At 38.9% G+C, this 23,679-nt stretch overlaps 1 protein-coding gene across 9 annotated transcripts in view; it reads right to left on the bottom strand.

Moving 5' to 3' along the window:
- Nucleotides 1–19,102: 19,102 nt before the first annotated feature.
- CPEB3 (cytoplasmic polyadenylation element binding protein 3) overlaps nt 19,103–23,679 on the bottom strand; it is a 92,663-nt gene continuing 88,086 nt past the window's right edge. For all 9 annotated transcript variants that reach the window (XM_082054073.1, XM_082054072.1, XM_082054071.1 and 6 more), the window contains one exon: nt 19,103–22,047. In XM_082054073.1, the coding sequence (XP_081910199.1) occupies nt 21,820–22,047 (228 nt within the window). In that variant the 3' untranslated portion in view covers nt 19,103–21,819. The remainder of the gene's footprint in view (nt 22,048–23,679) is intronic.

Below are 23,679 nucleotides of genomic sequence, written 5' to 3'. Positions count from 1 at the left end.
TCAGAAAGCAATGCACTCTGATGGAGAAAGTTCTTCACTCTGAGGGTGATAGAGCACTGGAACAGGCTGCCCAGAGAGGTTGTGGAACCTGCTTCTCTGATCACATTCAAAACCCACCTGGACACATTACTGTGTGATCTGCCCTGGGTGAACCTGCTTTAGCAGGTGGGTTGGACTAGATGATCTCCAGAGGGACCTTCCAACCCCAGCCGTTCTCCGACTCTGTGATTCCTGCCTCTCTTCTAAATCAGAGCTACTTCACTTAGGGACAAAAACTTTTGACTCTGTGCTACCAAGACAAGTGTGGCTTTATGAAAAAGCTGCACTGTATTTTGATCTGTTTCTCCATGCTGCCCACATTTCCACACTGTCCAATTATAAAACACTTCCAGGACACTTGCAACTGTACATCCTTGGTACCTCTATCTCAAGTATCATCACTCACAGAACACAACAATCTTGTCAACCAAGTTAAAAGTGCTAAGGTGCCATTTTCTGTTCTTTTGGAAGCTTTGAATACCTGTATAAACATAAACAAAGTCCATATCTGTGCATAAAGTCAAAATACTGCCCATACCCATATTCAGGAGAATATGTTTTCAAGAGACTGCCAAGAGAAGCATCATGCACACTAACCAAACCAACAGTCAGTGCCAGCCCACCTGAGTTTGTTTATGATTAATTTAATGGTCATGCACTTAGGCATCGTATCAGTTAAATTATCAGTTCATTTGCAAGCTGGAAAGGACAACATGGCAGAACTCAAAGCTGATACTTCTGCTTTCCTTGCTGCCCTGCTAAGAGCCACAAGATGCGATCAGCATTTCAGGCATCTCGGGGCTGGCACAATCAGCAGTTGTTAATTATTGTTTATAAAACGCAGAACTGTGTGTTCTCGCAGTTACATCACTCTTTGGCTGTACCTATTATTTATCAGTTGAAAAGCAAGGCAACAAAGCAAGCAAGAAGAGTGGAAAAAAACCCCATACCATGAGTGTTTACCTGGGCTGTGCAGGGTCAGGGCAAAGTGAAGAAGGGAGGGACATGAGATTGCACTTGCAATCAGACCATGTTCCCTGGCTCAGTTTGGTTTATTTCTCCAAATTCCCACTGTGCAGTATTGTTGCCTTCAACGTAGATGCGGTCACAGCTCCTGAAGCCACCACAGCACTGCAGCGGCAGAGGTTTGAATCCCTTAACCCTGAGAGCCTTGTGCTGCTTCCTTCTCTTCCCACTTGAGCATGAAAAGCAGCTTCAACTACCACCAGAGAAGAAAACAAACCAGCCAGCCTGGAAGTCCAAAGAAGCTGAAGTGGCAGCTGACTGCAGAGCCCGCAGCTTCTTACACCTGCACAGAAAACCAGAGAAAATACAACCCTTACGCACAGGCTCCAAGGTCCAACACTGGCTGTGGACGCAGCAGCCAGGGCTGCCTTCCTACTGTCACTGGGGCTCAAAAAATAATCATAGTAATAACAACAATAAAAAAAACCTCTAAATCAGGAGTGCCCCTGCGTCCGCCCGCCCCCGCACCCCGCGCTCACCTTCGCTCCGCCCGCAGCACCCACAGGGGGCGGCGCGCGGGGCCCTGTGGCCGTTAGTGTCCGTTTGGCAGCACGCGCAGCCCCGTGCCCCGCCCGCCGAGCCTTCCAGAAGCCCGCGTGCCCAGGTGAGGCGCGTTTCTCGAGGCGAGTCTCTCGGGGCGGGCGGGCGGCGGGCGGGCCGGGCTCCGGAGGCACCAGCGGCTGCTGCCCGAAAACTCACCTCACAGCCCAGAGGCGGGCGGCTCTGGCTGAGCCCCTCTCCCCCAGCGGCAGCAGTGCTGCTCTGCTGCTGCCTGAAAAGCTGGGGAGCGCCCAGCGCTGCAGGGGGTTTTCGGGGTTTTTTGCAGCCCTGCAAGTAAAAGGGTGGTACTTGGCCCAAGGAGCTGGTATATGTGCCGCTGAAGTGTTCATAGAGCAGCAAAATCACCATCTTCATCTGCCTTTTGTTTGTTGCTTGACAAGTGAGGATCAACCTGATTTGGGGCTGAGTTGCATATTTATATATTCAGGGTCTCTAGGGGCAAGGAGATGTCTCACTGTTTTCTTAGTCTGCTGCTGAGCTGTCATGTAATAAGACTTGCATCTGTGGCAGAGATGTATTCAAGGCACTAAATTATTTCTGCAATTATTGGATGCCTTTATCAGCTTTGCTTAGGCATTTAATCAGCCACAAAAGCTATTTATTGCCTCATAAACTCCTCTGCAGTGAACATCCATTAATTAATCCCTGAAAATTACAAAGGGTGATGAGGTAACCTGTTTCTCACACCAGCCTTAATTGGGTGGCCTAGGAGAGTTTGTTGCTGTTTTCTCTTTCATTTTGTGTTTAGACAGTTGTCAGCTGGCCCAGTCAGAGAGCTTGTTAGGACAGGTAGGAGGAATTTAGCAGCATGGCACAGGTAACAAATACCAGCCAAATCACTGAGCTGTGAGAATTATTCACAGCTGAGAAACTTGGGAGGTGAGTTGAAGTTAAACCCAAATTTAACTCGCATTAAAATTGGAAGGACAATTTGAACAGCATGTGGCTTTAGAACTAAATGATGTTACAGAGTCATTAAAAGATTGGAGACAGCTGCTAATTAGGACTATTTGAAGCTGAGGACACAGTAACAAAAGTCGATCTTCTGTTGCATACTGAAAGGTTTCAAATGTATACTTGCTTCATATATCATGACTTTTTGTATATCAGCACTTATAGAAATTCAAAGCAGCTGAAAACATCAAGATCCGTCTTTGACTAGAACAACTCAATACCTTAGATATCCACTGGAATATGTTTTGTAGCATGGATGCAAGGTTTTTTACGGCATGAGTGCAAAGTTTTGCTGTTTCCACATACCCCAATCCATACTTCCACCAGAATCAGATGTTAGTTGTAAACTACGGCAGTTCACAAAATAATAAAAATATTAAGTGTCATGTTTTCAAACTTTTATCTGGCCATAACAGGGCTGAAATTATAGCTGGAAATTCAAAGACCTTGTGTACACTTGTTGATTCCAGCTGAGAGCTTTACTGGGGAGGGAAGGGGAGCAAGAAACATTCCCCTAAATATTTGGGAGTCGGCAGTGCTGAGTCCTACCTCATTGCTTCTCATGGATGACTGCTAAAAATGACTGTGGAATTGCCAGTGCATGCGGGGAAATGGGATATGAAGAAAGAAGATATTTTCATATATTTGTCCAGGTTAGTTACTGCATTGCTAAAAGATGTTGGGATCATGTAATCAGTGAATTCTCTGCAGACCTACAGCAAATGTTTCATGAACTGGGAATTATATTTTAAGAAGCACCTAGTGATGGAAGGTGTGGAGTTTGTAGTTAAGGCAGTATAAATCTGACAGAGCACATGAAGTACAGGGAGGAAGGTTGCTCCAAAATTTGTTGCAACAAGTTTCCCCATCAGCATTTAAATTTTCAAAAGCAAATTCTGAAACAAACAAACAAACTCTTGTGTTTGAGAAATGGTAAAAGAGGAAAAGTGGAAAAAAATGTTGCTTCCCATGTCTCCTATGGTTTTCTGGTTTTCGTCAGCACTTGAAGAAAAAAACAAAACAAAAAAACCCCAGCCTTGACCTTGCTCTAATGTTAGCTCACAGCTGCTAGGGTATTTATATTTCCAGTGGCAGGGGTTAATCATAGTGAGATTAAAGAGCAGTTCCACTTTGGTGGCTCTTTCTATGTGTTAGTAGGTGGTATCATAATCAGGACTCAAATTATAAGAGATTATGTTTTCAGAGATGTATTGAAAACTCTAACCCAGTAATTATGTTTTCCAAAGTAGTCCAGTTGTGCTGCTTTACTCCTGGAGACATTCTGAATTACTGAAATGTGTTCTTGCCACCTGAATTTCGGAAACATAAGTAGGGGAAACAAAATGAAGTAGGTGGATCCTGTTAAAATAGAACTCTGGAAGGTAGAAAATCTAAGACTTTATGTTTCAGGAGGAAGTGCAATGAGCCAGTCTGGTTTTATGCAGTGATAGATGGTCCAATTGTCAGCTTTTTGCTTCAGGGGAGAATGAAGGGTACAGCAATCCAAGGCTTGGGAAAAACAGGTCTCTATAGTGCGTACAGCAAGAGTTCAGTTAGCTAGTTTGCTCCCAGGAACAAAGGCAGTTTTACACATTCCATGATGCAGTTAACACCTTGGTATACGTAGTCCACAGCTCGTTAAAATGGAAAGAACAATAGTAAAAAAACTTAACAGTGGGACTACGAGGAGTTCATTGGGAGTTAAAATGGGTAAGCAAGTTACTCAGCTCTAATTCAGGATACAGCTAGACAAAGTGTGGTAGTGAGAACAGATAGTCAGAAACAGTGACCTTCACCACTCACAAGCCTGTATCTTGGCCTTTGACTGGGGGTGAGGACAAAGGTCCAAACCTGTGAGCTAACTTCAGCTACAAAATGCTGGCAGAGATCTCTCATTACGCAAACTTTGGTGTTTCTAAGCATCTAACTTCTGCTTTCTCCTATGCCTATATGAGAAATATAGGCATTTCCTTTCTGAGCAGTTTGGTATTTTTGTCTCACCTAAACCAAAGCTGGATTCAGAAATAAGCACTTCTCTTCCGGGGCATGAATACCTGATAACAACTTCTGTACTTTTCTTTTAGAGCAGAGATGGAGCATTAGGGGGAAATGGAAATGCCAGTCCTTCTATTTTTCTTTTTACTGACTAGAGTGCTTGTTCTGCAATGTTAGTGCAACCCATGAGGCTCTGAGTATGTCTGTGTGGAACTCCTTTCTAACCTGAAACTGTGCCACAATGCAAAACAAATCAAAGTTGCATAAGGAGCAGGGAGTGTGATGGTATGTAAGGCTGCTCTCTGTAGTCTGGTGTATTATATGCTTCTCTGTGGGAGAGACTATAGTTGTGTCTCTGCATCATGGACTGTTCAGTTTATGCATGTTAAGCAATACTTCCTTTGGCTAAAATGCAAAAAAAAGTCCTGGTAACGTAACTGCTACTTACCTACAGTTCTTAAAAAATATTCTCTTGACTGTCTAGTGGATATAGAAACAAAACAAACAGAAGGGGATTTGTTTCCCCAAAATTACATCACTCAAATTTCTATTAAGCTTCTTTTCAGTGTAAATTAAGAATATCCCTGTTGCTTCAAAAAGATGACAGCATCCTGCCCACTGGGCCAGAAAAATGATAACACACTCTTACAGTGATTTGGCCTGCAGTGAGCAAATCAGCCTTGTTAGCTCTTCTTCTAAGAATAAAGCCAAACAAAAAGGTTAATGCAGAGGTCAGAGGTGCATCCTTCAGAATTTAATTCATCAAATGCACTAATAAGAACACTTTGTTATCATTTTTTAAATAGAGTGGTCGGATCAGAACAACTTGAAGAATAGAAACAATCCAGCAGTGACCTCACCATATCGACCTTAGAACTTGTCAAGATAAAGAGAAGCTGAGAGCTATGTGAACAGTCTTCTGCATCGCTGAAGGTAATGTCTCTTTGTGAGGATCACCAGTAGCAGGGATTGTCTCCTACAGCTCTAGCAACAGTGCGGTGCAAGAGCCAGACAAAGGTTATACTATTACTCATGCTTTATTTGGTACAAACAATACATTTTAATCTACCTACCAGAAATCAAGCCAGATTGAGTCATAACTGTTGTGAGCTTGGATGCCTGAATTGTTCCTAATGTCTGAGTGAACCTTCCTGCTTTTGACAATCTGATTTGCAATCCAAAGGAGTTTGTGGTGTTAAGTACACTGAATAGATTTTGACTAATTCAGTCTCAGTTGCAAATAAGTGTGTATGTAATGGGATATTTCTGAGAAGAAGCCTCTTGTATTGTGCTTATCTGAGTACTACAAGGCTTGTTTGAATGGTGCTGTAGGCTTTATTGGACATCCTAGCTATGTCTTTGAAGAACTGACCTAATAAAATCTCGTGCTGAGGGTAGGGAGCCGGTTAAATGTGAAACAAGCACCACCCCCTCTGCCCAACCCAGTCCCTCCAAACAGGGATCAGACTTTCAACATCGGTTCTTTACACAGTGGGAAAGAACCAGCAATTAAAGCTTCTTAGGTCCTTGTAGTTGTCAAGTGTTAAAATTAATAGGCACCAATAAATGTTTTCTACAGTGATTAGTTTTTTTGTTTCATAAAAAGGGCTGAGCTTATTGATAATGGTTACACAAATGAGACTTGCACATTTGTGACTTACTGCATGATCTCAGACAAGTCACTTAGTTTTGGTCCTTCTGTTCTTTTTATGTGCTCTGTTTGTTTTGCCTGCTTAGAATGAAAGCACTTCAGGACAGAATCTATCTCTGTGCTTTATGTAATGTCAGGCCCAACAAAGCTCTGTTTTACTTTTGAGCCCTTTAGACACTGCTGGAACATAAATACTTCCAAAGAGAATTAGCAACATGGGCTTTGAATGAGAAGTCATAGCCTGGCCTGAGAAGGAGGGATTCTTGTAGTCCTTCCCCCTCTGCTGATTAATATTGTCTTTGAAACAGGAGACTGGGAATTATTGTGAACATTATAAATGTTCAGAATACTTGCACAGTTCTGGCAGACTGAAGGATGTGGGCTGTGTAGTTGGTTTCAGGGCACAGTGAGAGGGGCAAATTAAGTTAAGAGATGAATGGTCTGACTGCATGTTATAATTTCTTCCTCTCCAGAAGTTCCTGTCATCTCAGTTCTTCCGGTTGATCTTTTTTTTTTTTGTTTTTTTAAACCTTGACTTTTTTGTAGAGTCAAATTGCATTCTGTGGTAACTAGATGAAGATCTGAGATGAATGGAACTCTGGCAGAGACATAGGGTTAAGTATCCCGGGAGTGGAAACCTCTTAACCGTGATCAGCAGCAGAAAACATAGCAAGTGAACATGCACTGATTTAAATCAGTCCTGATCTCATGGGCGTGGAAAATAAGTGCAGTCAGAAATTCCTTCTCACTGATTTGGTGCCAGGCTGTGATGAGAGGCACCTGCAAAGATAATCCACCGTTAAAATTACTCTGGCCTTTAATTTCTTTGTTTTAAAAGCTAAAGGAAGTCCCACTAAGATGGTTTTAGTTAACACAGTGACTGATCTAATAGTAGAACGGCACATTTAAGTACAGGTAGAGTATATACAGTTTGCTTCACCTCACTTCTGGTATAAAAGGAGCTTTTAATTATTCCACAAATGCAACATGAAAGTTGTGGTGTATGTGTTTTTACTCAGAAGACTTGTGGCTGCTGAAATGTCCTCTGTAATCAGAGAAAATATTTCTATCATGAGAGTGGCCCAGGTTTAGATAGTTTGTTGGTATCATCATGGTGGACTGTTCTAATTCGCCTTCTAGTTCAATAACATGCATTTATAGTAATTGTAATTATTTAAGAAATAGTACTAGGTCATTAGAGCTCAAGGCAGGCCCATTGTTCACTTGCCTGCAGCATATATAGATGGAGGCAATATCTCATAAATCCAGCAAATTAGGTGCATCTGTATGGGCTGTGAGATAGTTGGAGAATCCCAAACCTGCACAGTGTCAAGGGCAGTTAGACGCTTTCATACTTGGCAATGCAACTTCACTAGCTAACAGCAAGTGGTGTAGACAGCAGCATAGCTGAGATCTTGCCCTTCTTTAGCATGTGGGAATGTCACATGGAATTCATACCTATGAATATGTCAGTATAACTGAAGCTCTTCTGACAAATTGTGACAAGAAGTGGATGGTGCACCTGCCAGCATAATGGTGTGAAATGTAAATGTACAACAGAGTCTATAAGAGCACTTGCTCCTTGGATTTTGGAGCAGGCAGGTTCTACTAACATACTAACTACATACTAACCTGTTCTGCTTTGCCAGGATAGGTAATTCTGGGTCTGTGCAGAGGCAGCTTTAGTCAAGTCTAGTCAGCCAGAGAGTTCAGACAGCTTCAAGGTTATGCAGCAGCTGAGTAGGAGTTTTCAGGAACAGCTTTGGACATTAATTTTTAATTACATCCTTTTTATTTTTTCAATTTGGCCCTACAGTGAAATATGATTAAGGTTTTCCACACCAAGAATTTCACCTTCAAAGGCATTTGCAGCTGTGACCTCTGACACTCTCTCTGTGTTTCACTTATTTCTTCTCTACTGACAGAAGGAGGAATTAATGTTCACTGTTCATAAATAGGATTGTGCTAGAGAACATCCTGACTCTATGTGCAGTCTCACTGCCTGCAATCTGTGTGTTTGATCTGACAACCCTGAATTTTCACCTACTCGCCTGATTTGAAAAGGGACAGATATTAGATTTTTCTCTGAAATGAACTTGATTTAACAGCTCTCTTTTCTAAGGGCCACAGATGGAAATGAAAGGTAATTCCCTGTGCCATGTGCTCTGCCCTGAATTATGTGGCAGACATGCTAAGTGATGCATATGATATTCTTAGAAACTATTTCGGTGGGATGTCACTACAGCAGCCAGGAGGAAATGCAGATGAAAGGCTCAACAGATAACAAACCAGAGGAATCCCCTTCAGTCTGAGGTTTGTGTCCTCACTCAGGAGTGAGATTTGGAATATGCTTGTCCTGGGTGTCATCAGAGTGTGTTTTGAAAGCACGGATACAGCTGTCCAGAGAATCTGAAAGGGTTGCTGGCCAGCTCCTTTTTTTTTTTCTTTATAGGTTACATCTGTCTTTGATGTGCTGGAAATACACCTATACGATCTATATCCAGATCAACGAACGTATAGATTAATGTTTAGCACTAAGTCCTTCATAACCTTTCAATCAAGAGCTTCAGCTGTGTATTAATGGTACAGGTTTTTGTGCAGGTTCAAGAGCAGAAACAGCGATATGAACTGGGGTAGGGAATATTTTGGCTCAGCATGTCAGATATAGCCATTGGACACAGTTTGGTAATTACTTCAGTGTATATGTAATTTTAAGCACATAAGCAATTCTAGTCAGTTTGGCGTATGTTTAAGTGAATTGCTGAATGGGGAATTTCTGGCTCTTATAGCTAGTCAGATCTTGGCTCCCAGGAGTCTTCCTCCAAACTTAACAGCATTTCTGCTCTACTCTCTTGTAGTAGAAAAGTGGTAGCCTGCTTTGCCATGTCAGCAGAGACAGCAAATCTGCTTTAGCTACCATCTTGTGAGGATCTATCATTTATGCATTGGACAGATGACTTAGTGGGAATAAACACCCTATGGTTAGCTTGGAGAGGCTAAACAATGTAATCATAGAATCATCCCCATTTGGGTTGGAAAAGACCTTGGAGATCATCTAGTTCCAACCCCACTGCCGTGGGCGGGGATACCTTCCACTAGACCAGGTTGCTCAAAGCCCTATCCACCCTGGCCTTGAACACTTCCAGGGATGGGGCATCCACAGCTTCTCTAGGCAACCTGTTTCAGTGCCTCACTACCCTCACAGTGAAGAATTTCTTCCTTATATCTAACCTAAATATACCCTCTTTCAGCTTACATTGCCCCTTGTCATATCACTATGTGCCCTTGTAAACAGTTCCTCTCCAGGTGTTTTGTAGGCCTCCCTTCAGTACTGTTGAAGCTGATATTCATTAGCTAGGTTTCATGAAAGTACAACCTAGCTAATTGCCAGAATCTTACACAAGCTTTTATAAAGTTGAGCACTTATTCCACAAAATTCAGAAGTTTACAGAATCTAAATAGGGCAGTACAGAATAGGAACCAAGAGACATGTTAGAAATTGAATTGCTTTTGCACTGAGATTGTGAAAGAAATGTGTGAGCTCCTTTGAACTAGTTGAACTAGAACATGAAGCTACGTTAGCTCCATCCTATACATGAGATAAATATTGTTCGGGTCTGTAAAGCTGCTTAACTCTTTAGGGAGAGGAGGGACTGTTTGGGACATTTGTAGGTGAGGGAAATGTATTTAAATCTGTGATGCTATTCCTTGTCCTGATTTTTTTATTTTTTTTAAATGGATCCTTCACTTTACTGCACCCTAACCCAAATGAATGAGAGACTTTCCCCACTCTCCCCTCTACATCCTAGCTGCTGTTCACATTTTCAGCTCTTCATCCAGGCAGTGGGAAAAGCCACAAATAGCTGGGGAGTGCTGTCAGCTGTATCTAGTGTCTTCTCTGTCAGGAAATCCACAGCTGTTCCCAGGTGCAGCCCGAATATCTCCAAGCAAAGCAACAAGAGGTGAGGTGCAGCTTCTGTAGCACAAATAGGAGCACATAGCTCTGTGGATTGCATCAGACAACACGGCCTGTTATGGCTCTCTGCTTTCCTCAGCTGTGCAGTCTAGCGGTTAAGACTTCTCTTCGTACTTAAGAGCGAGGATGTGGTGGGGCGTGGGGGTCCTAGAGCACGACTGTGACTCTGCTCATGGGGAGTGGTGGAACTGACAGGTGATAAAAGTCACCTTCTGATGCCTCAGAAGGGATATCATGTTCTTCAGATCCATACAGAAGCAGCGTCTTCACTGGTTGCCTTGTCCCACTGCCAGGATGAGGCTATTACAAGTAAATGGCTTGGTAATAGGAGGAGTTGTAGAAGTGCCCCAGGAGTCCAAGCAGGTGGTACAGCTGGTGATGACAGGCTGGGTCTGTGGGAAACGATGCGTGTGCTGGAGATAGCCAGGGAGAACTCATTTTATCAGGAGCTGGGCAGACTCACAGTCACATGGACCTGGCTCAGCTGTACAGCCTGAGCTTTAGGACACTGAGAGGACAAAGTTTTCCAAACTTGCATGTTGTAGCTGAGTGACTCTGCAGCCCAGTGACTGCCTTTCCTGGGGTTAGTGGGTTGTTCTTACAGTCCTGTTTCTGCAAGGATCACAGAACAGAGGACCAGCTTCCCCCCCGCTCCAAATTTCTAATCTGACAGAGTATTTGGAATTGGCTCAGGAATTGGGCAAAGATTTAGTTTGAGTCTTTTGATATGAAATGTTCACTTCTAGTTAATGCTGTTTCTGTTACATCCCTCTTTCAGAACGTGATTTCAGAGTGTTCTCTGATAGAAAGGCACTGCTACTTGCTGACTCTGCATTAGCTCCTGCAGCATTTAGTATGCAGCTTAATTTCTCTGCGAAAAGAGCTGACACAACCAGTCACCATGAACTCTTCACACTTGACAGAAACATAGGTAAAAAGTGAAAAATCCGTGAAAATTAGGAAATTTGGATCAGAAGCAGGCAGGCTTAGGCCGAACTGTTCTGCTCAGAGGCAATACTGTAGTTTATAATTTACAAATTAATTACTAGAGAGCATAATTTGTGCAAGGGAAGGCAGTTTCCAGAGCAGAAAAGCTGCTATAAATGTAGTTCTAAATTGTACTCAAATTAGGTTAGGAAAGCATGAGTTTGGATAGTATTTAAAAGAGCAAAAGGAGAATCTCATATAGTGTTCTATTTATATTGTCATTCCTCAGTAGAAAGGCCATTATCAATCACCCATCTAGCCTCATATGCCATTCAGAAACAAGAAATCGAGAACAAGACAGAAATGGTGTTCCTTAAAATCCTTTTCTGAACAGAAATTGTTGTCCTACTTTACAGCAGAGGCAGGCATCTTCAGTTCAGGGTTGTGTTTGCTCTGTCAAAGGACATACTGAAATATGTTTTCTATGAACAGCCCTTTTTAATGTCTCAAATTTGGTGTCAACGAAAGGCTAAACTGCAAGAGAGATTCATCCTCCCCACATTTTGCCACTTTTCCTCTTACTTTGTACACCTGCTGTATACTCTCTACACTGTACAATGGAGCCCAGGCTCATAAGATGGGTGTGAATTTAAGATAGATTTTTCAATATATTTTGCATGAATAGTCTGACAAATGCAGAGATTACACGTATCTTAGCATTTGTTTTCCTTTGTCTTATACTACATCTAGCCTCACTGAGGATTAGCTATCAACAGCCATTACACAGTAGTGAGTTAGATACAAGAGTTACTGTGTTATATAATGGTGTAAAGATTTGCAGACTCAGTCATATCTCCTCATGACTAGGTTGGTCGTTTTTTTCTTTTTGTCTTCTGGCTATATAGTCTATATTAAACTTTTTTCAGGGCAGTGATTGAAGTAGTGTAACTGAAGAATTTTAGCAGTGAAATTTCTTGGTGCCTCAGGGATTTTTCCAGAACAAAGCATTACCAGATTGCTGGCTGATCATTAGGAAAATGTGTCCCAGAATCACAACTGTGGACTTTTATTTTGTTTTAATCAGCAAGAGAGACTGCTATGGTTTGTCATATTTATATCGTGTGGGCTGTGGGAGTAGTGCTTTCATTACATGGCCATGAAGTAACAGTAATGCTCTGCCTGTAAACTCTCTTGACAGAAAAGTGCTAGAACATTCTAGCTCTGGATTTGGGTTTTTTTGTCCTTTTAGGGTTGTGTGTCTGTGGTTTGCATTATCACTTGTTTCACATTTTAGGTGGCAGGTTCTTAAGCACTTTGAGGCTTTACTGTCATTTTCCTGTGTGGCAGGCCTTTTATTCAGTGTTTGTTGGAGTATATTATTTCTGCTGTTGTCAAGCATCAATATTTACCATCTTTGAATGGAACAACATAATCACCTTATGTAAACATTTCAGCAGATAAACAAATCTCAGCTAAGAGGAGGAAAAAAGGGTCAAGGTCACAAAGCCAGATCCTCAAAGTTATATAGGTGATGTGAATTTGAGCATCACTGTGTCTAATTGTCTGGTTTGTGGTGGCTAGAGCATCATCCATGTCCTTGGGTTAGGCACCTGTGCAGTAAATGTGGTGCGGAGATACCCAAGGTGCTTTGACATTTGCTAATTTAGTTGCTTTTGAGGGTGGATTAACACAAAAAGAATTTCATGATCATGACAGTCGAGTTAGCTTGTGTTATGCTGCCTACAGCTGGAGGAAGGCTTTTGCTTTCTGTTGTTCCACTTTATATAAAACAAGTCAAGACTCTTTGGGCTAAGAGGGTGAGAGCAAAGGAATGACTTACTAATTGAAAGGCTTGGACACCCATTTGGAAGGAGCTCTTGGTTTCTGCTGTTTCTGAGTTTATGTTATAATGAGTATCAAATACTCTTTCTTATCTCTGCCAGAGAAATTTTTCTAGAAAAAATTTTCTAGATAAAACGTTAATTAAAATGGACTTCTTAACCTTTCCCCATTTCTGCTCGCTTCACCTTACTTCACCTCACATTTGCTAGTGTGCACTTGCAGGTCATTAGATGCAATTAAGTTCATCAGTGGGTAGAAAGCAATGATTAGGCATTTCTTAAGCTAGAACATGTTTAGATAAGACTGTAACATAAGAAAGTAACCAGAGTAACATTAATGTTTTGTGTAAAGCTGAAACTCATGAGAACTGGGTGAAAGTTGAAACACTTTCTGGTGAAGTGGTACCCCACTGAAGTCTGTAAGACAGAATTGTGTCTTTGAATTAGTGGGAACAATATTCTGTCCCTTTTATGCATCTTTTGGCCTTTGATATTGCTTACCATTTTGATTAGCAAGTGATTTCAAATCAACGTGTTCAGCATAAAATGAGTGTTATATGGAGGTGACGTTGTTTGAGTGTTGTCTAAAGGTATTTACATCTTGTAACATAGGTAGCAAGCTCTTAAGGCGAGTGGAATGCTTCTGTGTTCATTCATGTTTGATATTTTCCTTTTGTCATTGCAAGCAGTAGATGAAGGGATGCAAATGTTCAAGAGTAAAACTGTCCATTTCTGAGTTGTGACAAAGTATGTGTCTCAAAATATTCAATGTAGTTGCTACAACAATGAGCAAAAAAGTTTAGGCCTTGCTCCGTAGTGCAAGAAATTTGGAAAAAGAAATAAAAACCAAACCCAAACCAAACACCTCTACTGCATAGAGAAGGAGAACTACACTTTTCTTCTCCTTTATGTGACACTTCTGATAAATATGTTTGCAAGTGCTTTCTGTGTTTAGGCTTGCAGGTTAAAAAAAATACAGGAAACTACTGTGAGAATCTACGTAGATCTTGGGTACTGAACAATCTAGAAGTATTAAGACACAAGCAGTTTTAATCTTCCTGTTCACGAAAACATAGGCCCAAGCAATGCTAGGCAACAGCTCAGAGGAGATTTTAGGAAGTTGTTAGCAACTAAATGTCACTCAGGCACCTAAAAGTAGCAAATGGATAACTGGTTTTAATAATTTAGCCCCCAAGTGCCTACCATGCTAGTCAAGAAATGGTTGGCATGGCCACACTGGGAAGCAGCATGAGTTCTGTCCTAACTCTTGCCAAGGGCCTGCATGTGACTTTATACTTGCTGGTATTTTATTTCTCCTTCCAAAACAGGAAAAGGGGGAGATTTCTGGACTTCTATCATGTTTCCATCTTAAATTGCTCTAGGTACAGTTTGTCATCCCAAGATAATCCTTGCATACCTTTGCTTGCCACTGGGGAGAGATAATGCATTTGAACAGACATAGTTTGTGTGTGCAGCTGGTGTATGCAACTTTGCCCTGTGTTCATAATAAAATTATATGGTATAAGGATTTTGCAAGTAGCTAGTAACATTTTTATGATAACAGGTTAAGTACATTGCTAGTTTTAAACGCCATTCTCTGGTTGATCCCTAAGAGAGAGAATGCAACAATTCTCACCTTATGCTCCTGCTGTTTAGCTTTTGCTAAGGAGGATTATGGCTTGTAAGAGCTAAGCTTTGGCTTTTCTGCAGGTCTGTGTGAGGGGTGACATGTTGCTTTGGTACCCTGAGTACAAAAATATTTAGTTTAGAAGTGTGCCTAAATAGGTTTAATATACAAGCTTCAATAGTCATATAGGTAGGTAGTTCAGTTTAAGCCTAGCAAAAATAATGCATACAAGCCAAAAGCAAAAGAGGCCGTGCAGCCTTTTGTACTTAAGGGTATTGGCTGAAATTAAATTAATGCAATGGGTGAGTTAAATGCTGCTATCGGCTCGACAAGGAAAATTGTCAGTATCAGTACCTTACAAGTGGCATGGCTTACTTTATCAGTAATGGAAGGACTGGGGATTAGAAGATCCAGAGTGGCTGCGCTCCTTTCCATAGTTGTTCTTTGTAATAAAGGACAGGGGTAAATCCAGATTGACTTTGTCCAGATGGACTCAGAACATTGTGCGGACAGAAGCTACAACAAGCAGTTTAACACTCACTAATTGGAAGGTGTTTGTAAGAACTCCCTCCTCAAATTTAACTCTGAAGTTACCAGAAACCTACAAATTCTCATAAATGTATTTACTACTAGAATTGCTATTGCAGATGGCTGTCTTGTAAATCCGCTTCTGGAAGAACAGTCAGTAGACCATTCTCCTGAGAGTTCTGGTTATTCACTATCAGTGAAGTCCATGCCTGAGCGTCCTGTTTATTTTCTGGCATCCAAGCTTTCTTCTTTCATGCATATGAGCTATTGCACATGGTGATGTTAGGATAAAATAGCATAACACAAGCCACAGGTCTCTGCCCATTAAAGGAGCATGCGCAATACTTAGCACACATAATCTTATCAGCATGTAATTTCTAGTGTAATCATAGGCAGTTCCTGTTTAAGTAGAGCACATACATTGAAGTCAGCCTCTAATTTCTAGTGCTGATAGTTCCAGCAGGGTTGTTGAGCTGCATTTAGGTAGACATCAAAAGAAAGCAGTGATATAGAACATGTACTATTCTTGTGGTCTTCACTTGCCCTGACGTAGCAGAATTCACATTTATTCAAGGAAGTATTCTAAGAGTTCCAAACAGCTATATTGCTGAGCTTTAATTGCCCCCTATTCTTAAAATAGAAACCATTAAAAAATAGTGGTGTTGTGCTTTTTTCTTTTACAACTGATGAGCCTAATCTTCAGCCTGCAGCCATTGTGAAACTGCTAATTAAAAAGTGCAATGTAAGTAAGCCAAAAATTTTTGTCAAATTCAGAGAAAATAATTCAACAGTTCCTTTTTTCAAGGCACTCAATACTGCATTTGGGAGGGAAAACTACATTGTCAGAAATATTTACATAGTATAAATTTTTTATTTACTTTTGGCTTGGCATAATAAATGCCCTATCAAGGGTGGCTTTTCCATTTTAGAGACAAAACATAAGTGGACCATAAACTTACATTATAAAATTACTAGAAAACATAGGCTTTGTGCATGTGAGTACGTTGTGTATTTGCTTAACCTTATCTAGTGTAAATGGTTTTCCAATACAAGATCTGGGGTTTCTTTTAGGTAGTTCACAATCCCATAATTCATATCCCAGGATTTCCTTAGCATGTGCAAAGGATGACAAGTATCAGTACTTCATACAACTATATTTAATAAGTTATTACAGAAAAAAATAAAGTCCAAACTACAAAGTTTAAGCAGTTGTAAGCAATAGCAGCATTGAGCTCCATGTTTAGTCACAGTACTGCAGTTCCATACAAGCATTAGTCCAAGCCAAAAAGGAAGAAGCCTTGTTAGAATTACTAGCAAAAACAATCTAAGAGAACATGTAATAAAAGATACAGTACATATAAAATTAGTTGAAAAACAAGTACAGAGATCTTAGCTGTGAATGCTCTAAAAGTTATGTCCATTATTTTGACAGTAAAATTACAAATACCTAATACTTTATACCCAACAGAACGGCATCCAGGGAAAAAAAAGAAAAAAAAAAAAAGAAGAAAAAAGACCCCGAATTATCTCTTATTAGCACCCTGGTTTTCTGCTTACTGCTAAACTTTTTCTGATGTAAATTTGAGTGTGTCAGAATTATGTGATCAATGTGATTTCTGACCAGCTACCCATTTGGGGTATAGAGTAGTCACTAACATGAATATAAAATACTCTGTGGTATGAGAGAACACTATAGCAGTAGATATTAGGAAGTTTGTCTGGTTAAAAAAAAAAAAAAAAACAAAACACACAAAAAAAAAAAAAAAGGAAGAAAAAGGGTTTAGCTGACATCATACAAACCAGCATAAAAGCAACTACATATAAGCCAGATTAAACAAAAGAGACATTTCTACAAATCTGTGACTAATCTTTCACTCATACCTTGCAAGTAGAGATGTCACAATACTGAAATATTAACATGGGAGCTTTTCCCAATTAAGCGGCTTTTTTTTTTATTTTTATTTTTTTTTTAACTACTCTAACAGATAGTGAAATTAGCAAAGTTATTTGCTAACTGCATATTTGCAATACAATTTGTTTTAGCCCATGCCTTGCTAGCAGGCTATAAAATACAAGCATGTAGGCAGAAATATAAGCATAAACTTTGTACCACTTAGCAGGAATTTTTTCATTCCTTCTTCATTCCTTAATCACCTTTGTTTGCAATTTGCATACATTCCAACCAGTAGTACCTAATTTGAGTCTAAATTTTACTTCACTATTTGATCTAGTCTATACATTACTTACAGAACTGAACACACAGAGGACACACAATAGACCAACTCTGGATGTATCTTTCCACAAGTTACAGATGAGCCACTCTAACACTCTAGCATAAGTTAGTCTAAAAGGTCATCAGTAACTCATTGAAGTAATTGTTTTGTCTAGAGAAAGTCATTGTATGCCCTGTTTACGCATCACCAGTTTTAGTCTGGATTGTTTTAGGTGCCAGAACAGAGAGTCACTGGCTTCAGGAAGGGGTTTCTTCTGGCTGCACAGGGAAACAAGGGTGATGTAAATGGAGGTGAAGCAAAAGGTGTTTTGAAACTGGCACTTGGTATTGCCAGTACAAAAGAAAAAAAGGACACAGACACAAGAGAGGCTGAGAAGAACAGAGGAAGACAAAGAAGCTGAACAGATGTTCAGACGTGGTGGCAATGTAAGTTCATTGCTACTGGGGAATGGACATACATTATTCTGCGTTAGCTAGGCAGCTACCAACACTGTGTGGTAACTTCATTAGAAAATGATGTGGGTACCTACAGTCTGTTCCATGCTGCCACATCAACATATGCAGGAAGTAAGTTGTGCAGGAAAGGGTCAATTTAATAAATAACACAGTGGCAAAATACAATGCAGAATATATATTTTAGGAGGTTTAATCTAAGACTATTGAAAAGTGAGTTTTTCGAGTTCATGACGACAAAAGTAATGGAGCGTTATGCTGAATGGGCAGGGTCAAAAACCCATTGTTTCAATAGATTTAGTTCATTATAACGGCAATAGTATTTCATCAGTACTGGTGGTGTATAAATCTAGACAGCGAACTGGTACTGTGACATCCCTATTATCTCCCTAAATCATTTTGATAAAGGAAAAGGCTTTTCAAAGTATCACATTTTTTTTCTGCTTCATTCTGTCATTTTATTGCCCAATTCTTTGTTACAGTTTTCCAATCACTTTACATAACCAACCATTTTCATAATTGCCACACTATTGTAAACCACATCAGCAAGTTAATACATAAAGCTTTGCATTTCAAAAAACTAGACACTTTAGTAACAATATTACAAAGATTTTAGCTTCAAAAATAACTGAAAATGAAAAAAATAAACTTTTAAAGAATTAGCATCATAAAATTAATTTATTCCAAGTAAAAATACAAAATAATATTAATGACATTGACCAGATATGAAAGTCTCTCCCAGAAACAACTATATTAATGGTTGAGAAAGCACTCCTTAAAGAAAATACGAAATAAAAATGAAAAATATGTAAATATGTTTAATTTTTTTCTTAGCAAAAAATCTTTCTAAAAATAACAATGAAAATTTGTCTCAGTACAAAGGCTACATTACTATTGAAAAAATACCAGCATGAAGAAAAGGTACATATTTGACAGTAGAAAAATGATTTTAGTGAATCACAATGTCTAAAGTCTGCAATGAAAATAAATCTGCAATAAAGATTTATGCCTTTTTTCTTTTCATTTTTCTTTTTTTTTTTTTTTATACAAACAGTACAAACAGTATTGCACATAACAACAAATAGTCGAGGTTAGGTTAGCCTTCAAAAAAATCGACTAGTTCAAGTCTCACATCAGAAAAGGCCACAATAGGACCTGTTGTACCCAGGGGCTTCTTAGTCAAGTTGCAGTTCAGAACTCCATATTTTAAAAAATAACGTTTTTTGAAGGACTCTCTTTTAATATAACATATTAACAACTCAGGGGCACATTCATTTACAAAACAAAAGGGAGCATGTCATAATTTAATAAACTAAAAAAAGTTCTCTTTAAAAAAATACAAACAGAAGAACTCACAATTCTGGTCAGTCGTGCATAATCACACTTGATTATAAATATACAAATTAAGGGAAAATATTTTTTCACCTTCTATTCACAACTTTCAGCACCAAATGGATGTTGTGTTTACACCTGTTCTTGATGATGATTTTGCTTTAGATTTAATCAAACGTTATGCTATATTGTACATTTTCCTGCTTCTCTCTCTCTTTCTCTCTGGGGGGTATTTTTCTACATGAAAGAGGGGTAGTTCTTCAAAAAGGTTTACTTCTTTCACATAATTAGGTAGATTTCTGTAGGTTAGCTATGATCTTTAATATTACAGTTATAAAGCTCTAACTTCTTCATTTTCAAAAAAACTCAAATAAGCATGAAAAAAATAAAGTTACCCATCTGTTAAATCATTTTTCTTGCAGAATTAAATTAATATATATTTTTCTGAATAAACTTACTTAGAAAATATCATTTTCTTTCCTATATTTCAAAATTGAGGTATTGCAAAAGATCATGTCAGTCAGAAAGCATGCCTTTTTCTTTAAAAAAAATCATCAGCCGACTGTTGAAAACTGTCTAGATACAAAAAGTAGTGCATAACAAAATGTCTTGTACAGATGAAAAAACCCAAAACAAACAAACAAACAAAATAATCAAAAAACAGAAAAGACACCTGGGCTGCAAAAAGCAATATCACAAATGCCCAGAAGTAACTTCAAAAGGGTAATTATAATAAGCATTTTAAACCAGTAAAAAACTATTTTTTCTTTTTCTTTTTTCTTTTTTTTTTTCTCCAAAAACAGAAAAAAAATCCTTTCAAAGCCAATACTTGCAACTAAACACTGGGAAAAACATTTTACTAAATTAGACACAAACAAAGACGTTACAACAAACAAAACCCAGAACACTTAAATCTACTATGCGGTGTCATATCCAGTCAGATTGTCCCCAGAACTACAAGAACAAAGGAGGAAAAAGAAAAAAAATAGTGTACACATTCTCACAATCATTAGTATACCAAGTGTGTTTATATTTATATGCTATCTGCAGCCCCATAGTTCATGCTAAAAAAATGTCCACTGTGTTAGCAGGTCTTAATCATATTCAAGCTTCACAGGATACATCCAGGGATTAGAGAGATAACACCACATCCACAGAGCAGACATCTCATGTTACTTTTATATGCAGACATTTCTTTAGCACCACTTTTTTCCTAACTTTCTTAAATGTGCCTAGTTTATTAGTTTGACAGACTATCTAATTGGTAGTGTATGTACGCTAACATGAGCTCTTTGGTTTTCTGGACAAGGTCTGCAGCTATGTAAAAGATGCAAGCATTAGGAGAGAGATTGTAACTAAGAGCTCATTTCTGTTTATGTACCTGTTACGAACTGTCAAAAAATGTGTTAATGTTGGATACAGAGGCTTTAACAGTTAAGTTTGATCACAGTACTAGACATAATCACTTTACTATATAAAATAAATTGCACGATATATAACAGAGCACCGCAAAGTACTTCATCTACCATCCACAAATTTGTTTTAAGAATATCCTACAGCTAGTTTTTATATCTGTGGTAATATAGGTCATTCTGTAATGGGCTGATCCTAATTTCAGAAGCATTACATTTATTGAGGCATGCCTTCCTCCAGTCAGTAATCCATTTTCTTTTTTTGTTACTGAGTATTTTGTAGCCTACGTAGGTTCATAATTTGTGCATTGTGGGCAGGTTTTATATTAGACATATATAAAATTTATTGCATGCAGCAACCTGATTAAGTAAACATGCAGTCAAAAAATATTGACCTTCCTTGGAAGCTTTTCTGTATGCTATACTGATCTCCTTTCAGCAGCCATCACTATTTTAATCACATATTCATTTTTAAACTGATACACTAGCCTGAATAGAGTATTATGGTATTAGTAATACCATTTTAATAGCAGCAAAAGCTATTGCAGCATACATTTACATAACACTAAAAGACCTAACAAAAAAAAAAAAAGAAAAAAGAAAAACCCACAACTAAACAAAACAAACAAAAACCCTCAGCAAAACAAAAGAAAAAAGTCTGATCCAGCTTATGAGGTATCATCCTTACAAGTCAAAATGGAGAGCAACTAAAGGCTTATTTTCTTTAAGGGTTATTACTATTCTAAATGACCCAAGCTAACGATTGCTGAATATCTGTTTAAGTTTTTGCTACATCTGCCACCTACTTGTGAATATTACCTTTGGTAAGTCATCTGCTAGGGGCAAGTCTAAATTTCTGAAAATAAGTGCATGCTCCAGTTTATAAACAAAAATAATTATAACTATAATAAAAAAATCTTCATCACATACACATCAACCCAGTAAAGGCTGATGAGAATGGCAGTCTACGTAATGTCACTAGTGACAAGTCTTGTGTAGGAAATTAAGGTACCAAGCAGATGTTTGTGTGAATCAAAGTGCAAAATCAGTACAGTTACACTCTGCCGGTTTGTATTATACTGGACACTGAGTTCAGTAATGTGACTGTAAATAATAATAATAATAATAGTAATAAAAAGACCCATATCTTCATTAAAGTCGAGGACGAATGCACAGATTTCCAGAACACTAAGCCCTGAGGCAGCGCTCTCTTTTCACTCGATTTTATCTACTCCAGTACTTGTTGCTGGGTGAGGCCTGGCGTTCAGCTCCAGCGGAACGGGACGTGGCGGGGCCGGTCACCTCCCTCCTTTACCAGTGGTTTGTGGAACTCTCGCCCAGCACGAGAGTGTATGCTTGCCCAGCAGTATTCACAGTAATACTGCAAACAGGTAACATTGGCACAAAAGAATGGAGCAAATTTTCCACCACAGCGAGTGCCCTGGCATTCATCACACATCTGATCATCCAGCACGTATGGCTTCACTTCCACCTGCACCAGGAAGAAGAAAAATAACTGTAAGAAGATTACATAGTTTTGCTAAGTATGAACAGAGGAAATAATTTTAATTCTTTTGAGTCTGTTGAAGGTTTTCAGCTGATGCTGGATTAAAACAAAGAGGTTGGTAGTTAAATTTTCATATCAATCACTTGTCAGAAAAATCTCAAGAAAGAAGGGTGTGCTTTGGTAAGTATTCAACATTTCTTAGAAAAGTTAGGTATGTGTAAGTATTAAGATGGAAGTACAGTAAAAATAGCCTCTCCAAGGATTTTGCTGTTGTCTAAGAAACCTTCAGGAATGTGAATACAGTTGTTATGGGGGCAGGGTGCAAGAGAGCACCATTTAGGAAGAAAAATTATAAAGAACGAACATATATTTCTAAGCTTCAGAGGTCTGGTGAGCTTCAGAGTTGTGTTGTTTTGTTCTTTTGGTGGTGGTTGGTTTGTGGTGTTTTTTTCCAGAGAGGTGTTTGTGGTAGGTTCTTGGTTGTTTTGTTTGTTTGGTTTTTCGTTTTTGTTTGTTTGTTTGGGTTTTTTCTTTTCTTTTTGTTTGGGGTTTGTTTTTTTTTGGTTTGGTTTGGTTTTTTTTGTTGTTTTGTTTTTTTTGTTTTTGTTTTTTTCTAATGGGGGGTGGGGGAAGGAGCAAAATGCAGGACCAGACTAATACATGACGAGAAAATTCAAATTAAACAAGATAAAACGCATTTGTATTAAATATTCTGCCTTATGCTGGCAAAAATCACTATCTAAAGATTTTCAGCTCTAGAAATGTAGCAAGATTTCATATTGTTCCAACTGTGGCCTTGCCATCAATTACAAATAGGCTGGAGAGCTGCTGACTTTTGTCCTACACTCAGTTGTAGACATCTTAGGACTGGAATTCTTTTTGTTTTTAAAGCACTTGTGCCAAATACAGCAGTATTTTGATGTCTCACTGGGCACTTGCAACAATACTATTACAGAAGCTGACAACATGCGAGTTTTCTGCTGTGTGTCTGTTCCTAAGAATCAAACCTACACATTTCAATTTAAATTGAGTGCTTATTTATGCTGAGGAATTCATTATCTTATGCATGTGTAATTCTTATGGCTCTATGATGCTATTTATAAAGTGGATTAAGTACAGTCAACTACATTGAAAGAGATTAAAAAATTGAGAGACTCATACTTTTATTATAAATAATTTTGCTGTAACTGCACAGGTGCTAGTCTGGCAAAATTTGCATATTGCAAGGAAAATTTCATTCTGGTAACTATGCTTAAACACATACAGTATTAAACACAGAAGGAGATAGTAAGTTGAAAAACGAGAAACCTATTATACAAAAAAGCTTTATGCTGAATTTTACTTCAGTTTATCCTGATCACATTTCAACAAATATCATTCATTTGAAGTAAAGCTTATATAGTGAATTATATTTCTTGCTTTTTTTTTTTTTTTTTTTTTTTACACTGTACTACTAGTATTGTAAGGGCCAAGTCTGAATAACTGCCGTTCTGCATATCAGATGCCCTACCGGTAAAATTAAAAGCATTGTGTAAAATAAAACAGCACTGTTCCAAATGACACTGGAAGGAAGCAGGTCCAATGTCCAGCACATCTCTAGATCCCCACTCGCATTTC

Source organism: Streptopelia decaocto, assembly GCF_964273445.1.
Source record: "Streptopelia decaocto genome assembly, chromosome: 5".
Taxonomy (NCBI): Eukaryota; Metazoa; Chordata; class Aves; order Columbiformes; family Columbidae; genus Streptopelia; species Streptopelia decaocto.
Note: the sequence above shows the minus strand (reverse complement) of the source record. Positions and strands in the feature narration are given on the sequence as shown.